Genomic DNA, 15,873 nt, shown 5'->3' on the forward strand with positions numbered 1-15,873 from the left:
AATTGCGTGTAATTCATCAATGCAGCTGTTCCAGATCACATGCAAATAGTATTTTTTGCATATTCACTGTAATTTTTTACAAATGTGACACTTCTTCTGCCTGAATGGAAAAATACAAGCCTGCCAGAAACTTGCAGTTTGACCCACCTATAATTGAATAATGAACATAAGGTGCATTTATGTTTAGAGAAAAACACCAGCTTCACTCCCCCAATGGTTTGGGCTTCTAGATCAGGGATTTACTCTAATACCTCGTCTTATTAGATTCTTACTCTGTATTTTTCTGAGAATAAGTATTGTCATCCAACTAGAAAAGGGCCAGTTACTATCATGAAGTTATACTAGGGCATACTTAATTGTATGCTTTCAAAACTTTTTTTATCATTTCATCCCTTTGTTGCAAAGGCCATTTAATGCAAGGAGCTTAGAGAGTAAGACAGGGCTGCCCCTCCACCGTTTATTGTTGCCCACTGCCAGACACCTGGCCGAATAAAGGCTCCTACGCTTTTCCCTGTGGTTACAAAATAACACATTCAGCCACTTGGAAGCAATTCTGGTAAACCTGAAGCAGAACGACATCAAAATGTAAAATACTCTGCTTCATAAGAATTTGAAAGCCAATAATTAAACTCTAAATTATGTTTTAAGATTAGATTCTAGGTTTTTGATTGCTTTTTAAATAATAACATTAAATAAATACGTTAAATCTATAGCTGTGATAATCAGTGGTTTATATTAGTTTAGCTGAGGCTGGAAAAATTGAAAATTCAGTTGACATAAAATGGAATTTATTTAGCAACTAGTAAAAACAGATACTACACATGAAATCAAAAAATTCACTCAGCACACAGCCAAAATAAACACATCTTTTATGTACATAATGTATACACATACTCGAACATATGCATACACACGCACACCCACACACGCCCACACACAAATCTATTCAATTATTTCTCAAAACACCATTTAAAATGTAAGGTTTATTGATGAACAGTACAGATGTGCAGCACATGCAAGGAGTCAAACAGGGAACCATAGAACACAAAATTATGACTCAGACATGTCAACATATTTATTTGTCTTGCTTAGGATGCACCAAAACTACAAAAAATGGTGACACTCTACCATAAAGGATCCTTCTTAACTTTTGAGCTACAACAAACCTAAATATTTTAGAAAACCAGAATGAGATGATGGGGCTCACATGCCACACCACCTTTACCTTTAACACATACATACACACTAATACATGCACACAGAGGCCTCTCATAAGCTTTAGTGAATACTAAGCCACTCTTCTGGACATGTTTTTTTTTGTTGTTTTTTGTTTTTTAAAATGCCAATAACATTTGTGCCTCTCCTGCTCCTTCCATCTTTCCCCTCCCCTCTGATTAGGGTAACCTAGGAGCCCCGGGTCCCAAAGGAGTCCCTGGATTAATTGTGAGTAGTTCACCCCCAATTTCAACCCGTCATCATTTTACTCCGCCAGGTACTTTTGTGATAAACTGCCCACAATCTGAAGGTCGCCATGAACATATTTGAAATACAGAACCAGGACTGATTGTAAACGACGAGTACAGGATTGACAGTTCTCAAAAGTTTGTTGAAGCGAACAAAATTCTCAAAGTGCATCATCTTCTTTTTAGGAATCCTGCTCAAATTAACTATTTTTGTCCAGTAGCTGCCCGCTGCCCACCCATCACCTTACCCTGAATGCCTCTCCAGCCCGACAGCCACATAATTGGACCTGATTATAATGTCTCACTGGTTTCTCTTGTTGTGTCCCATCCTCAGCTGTCACTGCCGCTCCTCCTGGTCTATTCTAGGCCACTAGCGGTTGTAGAAGGCCTGTAATCGGGGGACTGGTTGATTATAGCTCCAACTCCACATTCATGTCCTCTACACCCATCTGACTCCACTGCATGCCGTACCAGCAGCAATGAGCCACACTTAAATGATTTAAGTATACAAACACCTTCCTCTGGGGAGTCATTGCTGAAAGCTTTAAATGAAGGCTGGCCACTGAGGAAAGCTGAAAATGTCTAGACAGCTGTTCTTGTTTACGCAACTCCAAACACAAAAGACAGAAGTTTTCTCTCCTTGTCTCTCATTACAAGTGTCAGAAATGTAATTTCTGGGCCATGTCCTTAAAGTAACTTTTTCTTTCTGTTTTTTTTTTTTTCTTTTTCTGGCTGCACAGGTTGTTCTGGCCTAAATTTAAACTTAGGAGCCTTATTGTTGTAGCTTACAATTCACAGCTCTTTGAAAAAATGTTTCTACACCTTAATTTCCACATATTTTCCCTTTTCAGGCACAAACTTTAATGGTTTATGGATAGATCAATAAAAAGTAGTGCGAAATGGAACATGAAGCACGGTATCCAAAGGCTTTCAGAACTAAAATGTGAAAAAGATGCTATGCGTTATTCAGCCACCCTTACTAGATAAAACCCATTAAAACAAATGCCTTCAAAGATCAGCTAATTAAGCCCCTTCTCCATTGCCAAGTCTCACTCTAGTCAGTTAAAGTCTGGTTTGGTTCTAGTCAAATTGGGTGTATCTCTGTTGGTGGTGGGTTCCTCACTATGTGGCATGGGCAGGAAGGTGGGCGGGGATGTGGGAATATGGGAATATGGGCAGGATGTGCTGGAGCTAAAGTCAACACTCCAATAATGGCGAATTGTTTCTCCAAAATCTCTCGGTATATCTGTTGGTTGTGGGTTGACATGGATGAGCATGTTACTGGACATGAAGGTTCACTTTTGTTAAATTTAATTTAAGACCTCAGAAGTTTGTCAGAGAACATTATGAACTAAATAATATTTTGAAGAACAAGAAATGCACCAACTACAGATGCACAGTGCGCTGGACATGAAGTGGGGCATTATTTAACTCATCCAAAAATGGAGTGTGGCATCTTCCAAACCTATCAGGACAAGGTGGTCCTCCTAAACTGGCAAACTGGGCAATAATTGCTGTAATCAGAGAAGCAGGCAAGAGTTCCCATAGTAACTCTAACAGGTAGATCTATACAGAACCACTGCTAATAGGCCCTCCACAAATCTGGCCTACATTGGATAGTGTCAAATAGAAAACCATTTTTGAACGTATGGAAGGAGGTGCTCTGGTCTCATGAGACCAAAAAGCAAGTGGAACATTATCTATTGCAGAAAATTAATGCTACACATCTTCCTGTACACACTATCCCTTCTATGAAATATGGCAGAATGCTGAGACAGTGAAGCTCAGTCAATGAGGAGATGTGTGGAGCTAAACACAGCCATCCTAAAAAATGAAAAACTGTTCTTGGTAACAAAAGATTTGAGACGGCATAGGGCTTCACCTTCAACCAGAACAACACTAAAAGTAAGGGATCAAATCAAAGAATGTTATTGGTCTAGTCAAAGTCAAATGACTTGCAGTTGTAACTGGACTGAGTTAATGCATCTGCAAAATATAAACTGATCACAAATGCAGCACTTTTTATATTTTTATTTGTGAAAAAAATTGGAAACCTTGTGTCCTATTATTATTCTGCTTCACAATATATTACACTATATCCTCCTGAGACCCAGCAATACATTTTTGTCCTCTGTGGAGGACATAGGTTTTTTTGTTCATAACTCTGAAACCATACATGCCACTGTGTTAAATCCTGTTGGTCCTTAGAGAGGACATCCTGGGCCTCAAAATGTGTTCATATTTGCCACAAGAGAGTCCCGATGTCCTCTCCAAAGGACATACTGTAATAAATAAATAATAACATGTTTTGAAACTTTTTCAATTGTAGTGATGTTTTTTCACTCCAAAGAGTCATGTAGTGAAAAAAAAAAAAAAATTCAAAAAGTTTTTTTTTTCTGGGTCTCAGGAGGATATGCTACTCTGTATTGGTCTGTGACTTAAAATCTGTGAAATAATTAAATGCATTTAAGCTAGTGGTTGTATTGTGTCAAGATGTGAAAAAGCTAAAAAAAAAATGCATTTTCAAACCACTGCTTCATAACATCATTCCTCTGCATTAGATGTTCCCAAATAACCAGGAAGAAGTGTTTCTCCATCTAAGGTCTCGATGCCAAAGGATCTGATTTGTTTTAGGGGACTTTTTCGGTGCCATATTCTTAAATAATCTACTTTGTCACATATGGAGATACAGCCCCATTCAAAGAGGCAAACATTGGACACATGCAGCCAAAACTCCTTTATCTCAGGCTTGAGATGAATCATAATCTTGGCCTGTGAATGTTCACATATTATCATGCATTCTTCTCTGCAGCGTGATATGTGTATGGATGATCTGGAAGCAATGATTTTTGTTCTTGCAGTTGATAAACAAAATTAGATACTGTTCACATTGTGTAAGTGTTAAAGGAATGTTTTTGAACATATCTCTACTTTATGCACGTGTTATCACTAAACGGTTATTGTCTTTTCCCCTCTGTTTTCTGGCTTTAGGGTGATATGGGGCCAGTGGGAGAAATGGGCCCTCCCGGACCGACTGGACTCAAGGTAATCTCTGAAATGGACGGAAAGTCCATTCTTGCATTGCTTGTTAATGGTAGCCTTACGTGTGCTATAAAGCAAAAGAATGGTTGGAGTCGCAAGGATGGTCATCCCTGGTCCTCGAAAGCAGACGCCATGCATGTATCATGTGTAGCCTTGCTCCAACACACCTGAATAAAATAGCTGACTGGTCTCCTCAACCTGACATTCTGCAAGGGTACGCTAACGACCAGTCCATGATTCAGGTGTGTTCAAGCAGGGAAACATCTAAAACCTCCAGGACCCGGACTACTGACTCCTGGTCTGTTGTCCTGTAAGCAAAGTGTATGTTACAACTCTAACCTGCATGTGGGTCTTTTCTCCAGGGGGTACCCGGAAATTCTGGAGAACCAGGACTGAAAGGTGATAAGGTGATCTCAATATTCCTGTTATTGGCCTGTGTTATATACAGCATGTGATTATTATGTGCTCTTTGTATTCAAATGTACCCAGCCTTTAGATATCAAGCACATTTTAATTGGAAATTGACTACTAAAACAGACTTTTTATTTTTATTTTTTACATTGTTACAATAAGACTCTTGGAAGGTTTTCTTTAAACCTGGCTGCCATAGTATTTTTCTGATCTGCATTTGTGAGAAATCTTACACTTGAACACTGAATGTGATTAACCATTTAAAGAATCAGTTTTTGAAACATTTCATATTCTGAAGCATTTTGAAACAGAATAAGAGACTTGTGTGTGCACCATATTACACACAAGCTATCAAAATGGGGGTTAATGGTTAATTTCATCTTGTTGTAAAATGACTGTTCAGTTGAGCTCTCCAATCAGTCGAGTCGCACTTCTTAAAACCTCCATAGTTCTAATCAGCTTTAAAAAATTTAAGCTTCTACACATTTTAAAGATAACATTATTACAACATAAAAAAAAGCACAAATAAAGCTCTATTGTACTGCAGTGAAATTAGGAGCCATTGGGTTTTATGTATTTGTATTTGAATTTGAATGAAACTGTATGATGGAGTTATATTGGAAAGAACTGGATTGTTTTGAACTGAATTTGGCCCTAGAGTGGTTTAAAAGGCGCACACTTTGTTAAAATGCCACATTATTGTAACAGAAAAATCAAAGAGCATAAAATACTTTCTACACACATAATGTGACATAATATGAATTTATACTTTATCCTGTTCAACTGGACTAGCAACAAGCATGTCTGTTTGAGGGAAAACAGGTTTGAAAAAAAACTTATCAGCCTATTTAGAACTGCTTACAATTGAGTCCACCTTGTCAGAAAGTCTAGTTCAGTCTAAGGAAACCTAATTTCACAGCATGATGCTGCCACCTCTGTGTCTCATATTGTATGTTTTGCTTATTTGCTGATGCTCACTGTTGTTTTTGACCAGAACTTTCCTTTTGGAGTTAAATTACAGTTCGGTTTCATCAGCCCATTTAGCCTATTGTTGCATGACGTTTTGAGAAACAGCCAAGACCAGGTGTTTCAATGCAAAGGGTTCTGTCTTTCACTTCTGCTCCTTTGTCCAGACAAATGTTGAATTCAGTAGATTGTTGTCACATAGAACAAAAGCAGCACTAATCAGAAAATCCTGCAGTTCCTTCAGTGTTACTGTGGGCCTCTTGGCAGCTTCTTTGACCATTGTTTGTCTGTCCTTTTAGCAGTTATGGAGAACAGTTGTCACAGTTATTTTGTGTCCCCCTTCCCAACTACAGATTTGTTTGTTTTTCAGTTGAATGATAAAGGATGTGTGTCACATTAGAGATGGAAAATATTATGAAGTGACTCATCATGGTCTAATACGTTTACATAAAAAAAGGCTTTCTTAATATCCAATTTATAGTTTTTTTGAGATTACATTTCTTATTACTTTACAAATGTTGAATGGAAATGAGTTCAGGTTGAATTGCATAAAGGATTTGCTAGCATTCCAAGTTCGTTTGACTAAGATTCAGAAAACAATCTATAGTTTAATCAGAAAATGAGGAAAGCCAAACAGATTTCAAAACGTGTCTTCCACCAGCAATAGAAACCTTTCATTTTGGTTGTCTCAGTTCAGAGTGGAGCTAAAATGAGCAAATTGCTGCAATTCTCAATTCTGAAATCTGACTCACTCTCTGAAACACATGGTGCAGTGGAACGAAGCGAGTGTTATCAGACAGATTGACACCACATGAAAACCTTGGCTTATCCATTGAACTACATTCATTGTGCATTGACAGTCACAATTTATAGGGCACTAGTTTATTTTGGATGTTGGAAAAAAAGTAGAGTATTTATAAGGTAGAGTGTTACGCCCCCTTCCCTAATGTTTTTCTTCCACTTTTCTCTCTTTTTTTTTTTTTTGTCCAAAATCCATCCGTCGTCCTCTGTGCATTTGCATCGTTCTCTGCATATCAGGGCGACGTTGGGATTCCTGGACAGCAGGGGGAGATTGGGTTCAAAGGAGATAAGGTAGGCAACTTCTGTAGCACATTTTACAGTGGAAATCCTCTCACATCGTCCTCACAAAGCCCCCCCACTGACTAAACCTCATTAGGCCTTTCTGTGCACACTTGCTTTCAATCATGCATATCCCTTGTTACACAACCATTGTTGCGCTGCTGCCTCCACAAAATGACTTAGCCAGATGTCTGCTGTCCACCTTATGGAAACTCTTATGTCAGTCTTTCACATTTGTCTCTCTGTGTGTAAGTAAAATCTAGTGCAACAGAGACCTAAGTGGCCTCAAGAGATACAGAGTAGGGAGCAAAATCATGCATGTCTAATGTCTGTTTCCTTAAAGAGGAATCAAGTGTTTTGTTTAGGAGTTTTTTTTTTTGGATACTATTTGTTTAATATGTATTATTTGCCCTGGTTAGGGTATCCAAGGAGCTCCAGGTTTACCGGGCATTCGTGGGAAACCAGGACCACAGGTTAGATCTGATCGGACTGCACTCACAAAGATTACTTTAATATGTAAAATGTTTACATAACACTTTTGATCTAACTTTAAGCCTTTAAGACTAAAGGCTTAAAGTTAGATCAGCTAACATGACTTAATGTCTTAATGTGATTTCTGGTGTAAAAAGTCCTTTTTTGTACTTATTCTTTTTAAGTGCTGCACATTTACTGCTAAAAATTAAAGTAGTTTTTTTTTGTTCTTTTTTTATTGGATACACCTGATAATATTTCATTAAAAAAAAGCCTTTCATTTTAATCTGACCTGATCCAACAATTTCTTAAAGTTAAATGTAACTAAGGTGCCTTTTAAATTTTTACTTCACTTCTTTTAAGTTGGTGATCATGCTTAGGAACTTTAAATTTGTTATTCATGAGTTTCCTGAGCATTTTAAGAGCCCCAGTCAGACTTGAGTCTCATAGAAAATCTGTGGAGGTAGCTAAAGATGATCTTGATGGATAAATTATCACCATGCCAGTGGAAACATGAACAAGGCTGGTCATTTACCTGCCATTTTTAATCAAATGTGACTAAAAGCCGATATTTGAGGTAAAGTGTACTCCATGTACATGTTTTGCTATTTATGATTAATGTCTCTCTCAAGAAACAAACTTCCAAGTTGAATAATTTGAAATCTATTTCTGCCAGGGGTGAGAATATTTTTGTGCTTGTGTATTTGGGAGGCTTATTGGGGAAAAAGAAAACATTTTCTCTCCAGTCATTACAAACTGACATAAACTATATTGAGACTTTATCTAGAAGTGTGTTAGATCAAATGGGGTTCCATCTGAGTTTGGTGTAAAAACTCACCTGGAGCCCCATTACCTCATGCTTACTGCTAAGTATGGTAGAGGATCAGTGATGCTATGGATCTGTTGCTCTTTTTAAGGCCTTGGAAATTCATTTCAAATATAAACCTGGTCATCTGGTGGACAACTGAGCACACCTAGTATCTCTGTCATGCAGTATGCATATGGATAAAAGGAAACGCATAAAATAAAGTTTTAGCATTTCACATTTGAGCATGAGCACAATGCAGGGCACAAAAATATTTCATTACATTCTGCTACTGTTTTAATAGGGGAAACTAGGAGAGAAAGGTCCTGATGGAGCACCTGGACCACCAGGCCCTGAGGTTTGTGTTTGCACCTTTATTGCTCCGTTGGGGATTGTTATCAATATTCTGAAACAAAAAAGATGTCCGTTCTCTTATCGTTGGTAACAGGGTTTCCCTGGTGACATGGGACCACCGGGAGAAAACGGCGTCGAAGGACCAAAGGTGAGTTAAACCGTCCACTTAACATGCTCAGCTTTAAACAAGCATGAGTTAAAGCACGAATCAGAACATGGCAGTTGCCCTCCATCCTTGTGGAGGCACAGCAGGGATTTCTACTAATGTTAAACTCAGTAGATATCAACTTTTTAAGAATTAGGGTACCTTGGCTGGAAACTTGTGTGTTAAAACCCAAATTTACACCCCAGCATTGACTACAACTGCATTTTTTTTTCCCCAATCAAGGGAAAAATAGGAGACCGAGGTTTACCGGGGCCCCGAGGGATTCCTGGCCTAGAGGTAATTCTGACCGAAGCTACCCAACATCAAGGGAAGACATTAACATTTCATGGCACCAGCCATGCGACATTTGATATCCCAAAAACATAAGATGTGCTGAGATCTGTATTCTTTGTTTCCAGGGAGACGAGGGTCCGATCGGGCCACCGGGACCATCAGGACTTGAGGTGAGATAATAAATTCATCTGTGTGTTTTTTGGATTGTACAAAGTTAAAATAGATGTGATAAGTGCTAACACTTTAATCTCCTCAAATCTGGTTAATTCTTACAAATTAACACATAAAAAACAAAAGATAGATTGCAAAACAAATTACAGTCAATGAAATCTGTTTTTCATCTGCAGGTTTAGGATGTATTTTATCACAAGTTTCCTGATACTGATTTCCTTTTTTTTATTAATTGCAAATACCTACAATAAATAATTTGTCTGTAGGGATTATATTAAATCGTTTTGTCCTATATTACAGACATGACTTCTACTGTAGTTTTGTTAACGAAATCTTCGTCCTCGTGTGTTGTTTGTTCATCAATGCCTGCATTAAGTCGTTTTAAAAGGAAAGTTACTACATTAATAGTAACATTGCTGGGAAATCAATAAATTGGTCAGTAAAAATGCTATGCCTCAGCAGACTTTAATAAATGCAGTTCAGTTTTAGTACTCATATTTAATTGTGCACGCAAACGTTTATTGTACCTCTTTTTTAATCATAGACTGCAATAACGTGATTAAAAACTGTTTTTTTCTCTCTCTCTCTCTCTCTCCGTCTCTCAGGACAAATAAAAGAAATTGCGTGTTTGCCGTTTTATTGAGACCGCTGCAAGTCTCTATTACAACATGTGTAGTCCTTCATTTTGCCCGCCAGGGGGTGATAGCGTTCATCACCATGTTCAGAGATGACTCAGATTTGTAGCTAATATAAAAACACTGGAAAATGGAAATAGCAAATATAGGTTTTTACTGTATTTTTCTTTCAGACATTTTATTAACTGATGAAAAAACATACTCTGTTATATATGTTTCCAATTTAGTTTTCTGACTTAATTATTATCCCAGATATAACATGTGAATCTTCCTTTCTTTCTCTGCACTTTCTGTCAGTCTGACTCCCCCCTCACTTGCTCACATTCCGCCCACCTGCTTGTCTCATAATCTGACTCGGTTTCTTGTCTTCTGTCCGAGGGGAAGTAGTGTTTGGCTCCTGCGGGAGCTGTGATTTATGTCTGGCCAGGTGCCGCGATTAGACCTGTACATTCACTGCTTTAACAGGAATGATTCTTCATCCTTGCCTTCCTTTTTTTCCAGCGACTGTGCATTTTTATATGATGCCTCTTGCATTCCCTCTTGGCACTGCACCTTTTTTTTCATTATTATTATTTTTTTTTATCAGTTTGGTCATAAAATTGTAGACATGAATATAAATCAAGTAACAGGAAGTCACAAGTCCAAGAGAGCACCTATTCATCCTCATATTGCAACCTAAATTGACTTTTATTGGCTGTTTGAGTGAAATAAAGTGTAAGATTGAACTATTTAAAAACGGCTGCCAACCTATGTGAGCTAAAACTTTGGAAATACTGAGTCACTCAGTCTCACGGAGTTTGGCTGAGACATTTCTGACCTAGAGGTATTGCTGGTTCATAAAAAAAAGACACAGTTTTCAGTCACTGAACACTTTTGCAGCCTGCCTAAATGTCCTGTCAGCATTACCTGCCTATGTCATCAGCCTGCACCCTGGAGATTTTCCACTGATCTCTCTTTAAACTGGCCATCCTGTAAACAGACCCTTTCCATTCACAGAGAGTTTGTGATGAATGTTAACGATGCGTTCACTTCTCAGCGAATGTCTGTTCCTCACTGTTAGTTATTGTATGGCTCTTTTTTTTTCTTCTTTTTTTTCAGGGTAGAATGGGAAGAAAAGGATTTCCTGGGAAGGTTGGCCCGGAGGGAGTGAAGGTGAATAAACTCAAACTCATCTACCATTCTTTTCCAGTTTCCAAAAATACAGAAGTGATGCATATTTCATAATAACTCAATGAATGACAGTGGATTTGCATCTGCAGGGAGAAGCCGGTGTCCCAGGAAAAGTTGGGTCCATGGGAGAACGAGTAAGAATTCCTGACATTGCTCCTTCCTGTGTTGAATGATGGTTCCCCCCCCCCCCCAGCCACTTATCCAGGAAACTCTTTCCATTCATCCATCCAATGCTGAGTTTTTACATTTCAGGGATTGGTGGGTTTCATCGGACCTGTGGGAGAGGCAGGACTGGCAGGAGAGAAGGTAAGGCCAATAAAAAAGGAAATTAAAACAAATGGATTAATTTATTTCTAAATGCACCCTTAACTTGAAACAAAATTTTATGCTTGTGCATTTTAGGGAGATCGGGGGGAAATGGGCCTTCCCGGACCACCCGGAGTAAAAGGATCAACGGTAAGAAAAACAAACAGAAAAATAAATTTAACTCACAAATACCACTAAATAGCTGAGAATGTTCAATCATAAACTTATACATGAATATAGATATAAGGTGGTTCATCAGTAAAGATCACAATGTTTCATGATACCCTTTGCATTACAAGGGTTGTGAAAGGACACAGCTCTTCATCTTGGCCTTCTGAATCTGAAGTGTAACTCCCTACACTGCCACCTACTGGGCAGCTGTCATAACTAACCCCCATATTTCTTCAAATTCACATGGCCAGCAGTCAGTCACAAACTTGGTGTTAATTATCTGTCCACTAAAGTGAGCTTTATCAATTAATGGCTTTGTTTTGCCACAATGTTTTAATGCTTGTTTAAAAAACTAAATTCATAATTTTTTTCCCCACTTGGAAGGAAGATCTAAGCTAGTTTATGATAATCCAAGTGCAAAAAGGTTTCCTTACTTTCCCAAAGGCATATGCTGAGAACAAGTTAGGTCAACAAGGAGAGCAAAGGCACATCACTGTTTGAGTTATTTGGGTCTTTACTGTTATTTGGGCAACTAGACTTCTTTGGCCATATGGCCATATAGTTGTAAATGGTGTAATACTGGCTCCAACAAAGGGGTGGTTATTCCAATAGAACCCATACAATGATTTATTTTGCTACTGGGATCTTATTACCACGGAAAGTTTTAAATCATCCTAAATGCCAAAAAGATCTTCCAAAAAAAATAAAAGAATGAAAAAAAATGAATAGTCCTGTAGGAGTATTGGCATAGTCCCTAGTTCTGCAGGACATGATCCTTTATGATGACTGTTGGAGCTATAAACACTTCTTTTCCTCGAGATTATTTGTGAATTCTCAGGGCTTTTTTGTTTCTAATTCTGTGACTGTACGTGAAACGTTTGAAAATCCTTGAATTTTTCCATACTTTCTCTTGCAAAAAGATCCACACTCCTTATTCATTTTTAAAAATGTTTTCATTACAACCACAAACTTTTTTTATTATTATTACTAATTTGGGGGAGACTGTGTGTGATAGACAAACAGAAAGTGGTGCATAATTGTGTCTGCATTCATTTGTGTCCAGCCCCACTTTGCAACAAAAAAACCCCAAAAACATTTTGCTGCAAATTCAGCAGCAGGACTTTTTGAGTATTGGTATTTTAACCTTGTACATCCAGAAACCAGCATTTTGGGACATTCTTTTGTGTAGAATATATCAGGATGGGAAGAATTATCTTCAAATCTTTTCACAAATTCTCAATTCAATTTGAATCAGACATGAATACACAAATGTCTTTTAAATCATTCCGTAGTGTCTGAAGGTGAACCTCTCCCTGTGTCATGTCTTGTGCAACTTCTGACAGATGATTTTCCAGAATTGCTCTGTACCTTTGCTCAATCCATTTTCCCATCAACTCTTATTAAGTGGGAAGCTGGGAAGAAAATAAGCAACCCTGCAGCCTGTTGCTGCCATCGCCAAGTCTACCTTGTTCAGGGCGATGCGCTGTGTTAGTTTTCCACCACAAGCAGCCAAAAAAAGCACATAAATTAATATCACCTTTGTGAGTTCATTTATTTTTAGGTTTCTTACTGCACACACTTCCCTTTTGTTTCAACAGCTACAACTGTTTATTCAGTCTAGACACGTGTGAGGCATAGTTGAGATGTTTTCTTTGACAAAGCTCCAAGTTGGTCAAAAAAATAAACCTATCTACTTTCAAATACAGAAAAATGGCTACTTTAATGTTTCGCTTTTTTTTTTTCTTTTATGGACCACTCAGTGTATATGACTGTTTGGAGAGGAGGAAGATTTAGTTATCACTGCTGTTGGCTCAGAGCCAGCTGGATTTCCCCTGAGGACATTACCACTCATACACATTCTCACTTTAAAGGAAGCTCTCTGTTGGCTCTCTTCCTCATCTCCAAAGCAGAAACAGACCCTTTGGAAAAAGAAGGCATCACTAAAAATGAGAGAAGCTGCTAACAGAAAGCTCTTACTGTAAGCGTCAAGGTTTTATTTCTGTGGGCTCATGACGTCAGAGGTGCCTACTACGCTGCGAGGCCAGCAGACTGAATGGATTTTATTGTTCTCAGATGTTCTGGGGAGTCTGACCAAAACATTCCCCATTATTCCGTTCGACTTTTACAAATGGGCTGGCTAGTAAATCGAGTCCAATAAAATAAAGAAAAAAGAAAAGAAGCAAGAGAAAAAAGGAGCCAGAAGTGGCATGTTTTCTTATATAAAATCAGCTCCTCAAGCTGTCCTCTGGCCTCTCTGATTTTCTCTATTTGAGCATTAAATCTGTTTTCAAGCACAGAGTCTTACTCCAGCAAGAAAGTCGATATATTCCTTCTAAGAAATCTCTGCACAGTCTAGTTGATTTACACCAAATTAATGTGAACACGTCTGTAATTAATTCCAAGTTGGAGAATTAACTCTGGAGAAACTTCTTTCCAGTCACTGCAAGAGCTGCAGAATTAGCAATATGTGTTGTTAATAAATCATGAAAGCTCCTTTGTATCATTTTCTTTTGTAATTTAAAGTTGGATTTTATGTCCTTTGTGCATTTGTGCATACACAACAGGGTCACCCAGGGACGCCAGGTGAGACTGGACCTCCTGGACCACCAGGAAGACCAGTAAGTCATCACTTTTTTTTTCCCCTCCTCCTTTTTTTTATTTTGCACTCAAAAAAAAAATCACTGAATGCTCTTTTTACTAGAACTATAAGTTTAGCAACTGTAGACGATCTCATTCTGTAGGGCTAGTATTCCCAATATGCTGCAGAGCTTTCCTGAGCATTATGAACTTTGACAGCCTCCCGCTGAATGCGCATTATCCGCCTGTCAGTCATAAACCCAACACCTATAACCAATTACAAGCTGCTGCCAGCCCCCCTCGTCCCTGAGGTGTGTCTCTACCGTGGCCCTTGCTTGGCTTAGAGCAGGCCCTGCCCCAGTTCAAAGTGGGGGCCACTGAGCCACCAAAACAAACATAAACATGGAACTTTGGGGGCAGCAGGACAGGATTCCTTAGCGGGCTCTTTAATTGGTGTGAGTGACAGATCTAACAACAAACCCTGTACTGTGTTCCCGAGGTCAGGCTGCTCCCTCCCTGGGGTCAATAGCCAGGGGGCCCTCTGGTCTGTCAGTGTAAACCTTTGTTTTATCTTTCCATCCTTTTTTCTCTTTTTCTACCCCATCTCTTTTCCCTTTTTTGTCTTTTGTTCATTAGGGCCCTGCCGGAGCAAGTGGGCCAGCCGGCACCAGAGGACCCAAAGGCTTGCGGGTAAGCTAGCAGGTTGACACAAGCTTTAATCGCTGGTCTGCTGTGAAGGCGTCCCGGCATCAGCCAGTTTGGCTGAAGCAAGTGTGTAAATATTCTGATGTTTGTTTATGAGAGGAATAAACAGCTACTTCTGCAACTTCTGCACTACTAGATAACATCAGAAACCCAGTGAGGTGACATTAAGCTTCCTCAGAGACATTGCTTCACTTTGCATCAGCAAACTTAAATCAGTTTTGCAGGCATTTATGTGATGGATTAATAAATAGTAGTACATCATTGTTAAGTCACTGCAAACGGATACATGCATTTACATTTTTAACAAATAAAAATAAAATAGAAAATGTGGCATGCCATATATTTTATATATTTGACTCAGCTCCCCTGAGTCAGTACTTTGTTGAACTACTTTTACATGCAGCCACGTCCGCAAGCCTTTTGGTTTGCATAAAACAGCACATTAAAATAGATTTTTTAAAAATGCCCTCTATTTGCAAAACACCCTAAGCTCAGTAGCATTGGAGTGTGAGCATGTCATCTTTCTTGTCACAGATTCTCAATCAGATTTAAGTTTGATTTGAAGAGTTTTCAATCCTTTAAGAAGTTTTCCTGGAGGGTTACCCTGATTGTAGCTCCATCCATTTTTTTGTAACAATTCTGACCATCTTCTATGTCAGCACTAAAGATAATCGTCCACACATGACAATGATGATGATGACCATATCCAACTGTGGGTGTGGTGTGTCCAGGTTGATGATCAGTTTCGTTCTGGCATTTTTTTTCTCTGTTAAAGATAGATAGACAATCTGAAATGAATACACACCTGGAGCCAACCATGATTACATTCATTTCTTAAACAACAAAAATAAAAAGAATACCTTGCTTTCAAAGCTTATTCACCAATAATACTTTTACATATTGGAGACAGTGGCTTTAATATAGTCATGTTTGTTCTCTGTTTTCAAGGCAAAGAAGATTAAGTCAGCCAAAACATCTTAATCCTATGCTTATGTAATCTAAGAATCTTAGTTCTAAGTTTAGACAACTTTTTTTCCTGTTAACCATGTGAGAAGGAGAAAATAACCCTGAGGTTTTTTTTTTTTGTTATGGAACACTGGCCTTGCT

At 38.5% G+C, this 15,873-nt stretch overlaps 2 protein-coding genes across 11 annotated transcripts in view; both read left to right on the forward strand.

Annotated features, from left to right (window-relative positions):
* LOC116725013 (neurogenic locus notch homolog protein 1-like) overlaps nt 1-15,873 on the forward strand; it is a 247,010-nt gene that overhangs the window by 173,733 nt on the left and 57,404 nt on the right. The window lies entirely within an intron of this gene.
* Nucleotides 1-15,873, forward strand: part of col27a1a (collagen, type XXVII, alpha 1a) — an 80,324-nt gene that overhangs the window by 46,361 nt on the left and 18,090 nt on the right. Inside the window, exons 14-28 of the mRNA XM_032570861.1 lie at nt 1,399-1,443; nt 4,455-4,508; nt 4,868-4,912; nt 6,921-6,974; nt 7,382-7,435; nt 8,543-8,596; nt 8,687-8,740; nt 8,981-9,034; nt 9,157-9,201; nt 10,936-10,989; nt 11,097-11,141; nt 11,260-11,313; nt 11,410-11,463; nt 14,049-14,102; nt 14,698-14,751. Coding sequence (XP_032426752.1) covers nt 1,399-1,443; nt 4,455-4,508; nt 4,868-4,912; nt 6,921-6,974; nt 7,382-7,435; nt 8,543-8,596; nt 8,687-8,740; nt 8,981-9,034; nt 9,157-9,201; nt 10,936-10,989; nt 11,097-11,141; nt 11,260-11,313; nt 11,410-11,463; nt 14,049-14,102; nt 14,698-14,751 — 774 coding nt within the window. The remainder of the gene's footprint in view (nt 1-1,398; nt 1,444-4,454; nt 4,509-4,867; nt 4,913-6,920; nt 6,975-7,381; nt 7,436-8,542; nt 8,597-8,686; nt 8,741-8,980; nt 9,035-9,156; nt 9,202-10,935; nt 10,990-11,096; nt 11,142-11,259; nt 11,314-11,409; nt 11,464-14,048; nt 14,103-14,697; nt 14,752-15,873) is intronic.

The sequence above is a fragment of the Xiphophorus hellerii genome, chromosome 8 (assembly GCF_003331165.1).
Source record: "Xiphophorus hellerii strain 12219 chromosome 8, Xiphophorus_hellerii-4.1, whole genome shotgun sequence".
Taxonomy (NCBI): Eukaryota; Metazoa; Chordata; class Actinopteri; order Cyprinodontiformes; family Poeciliidae; genus Xiphophorus; species Xiphophorus hellerii.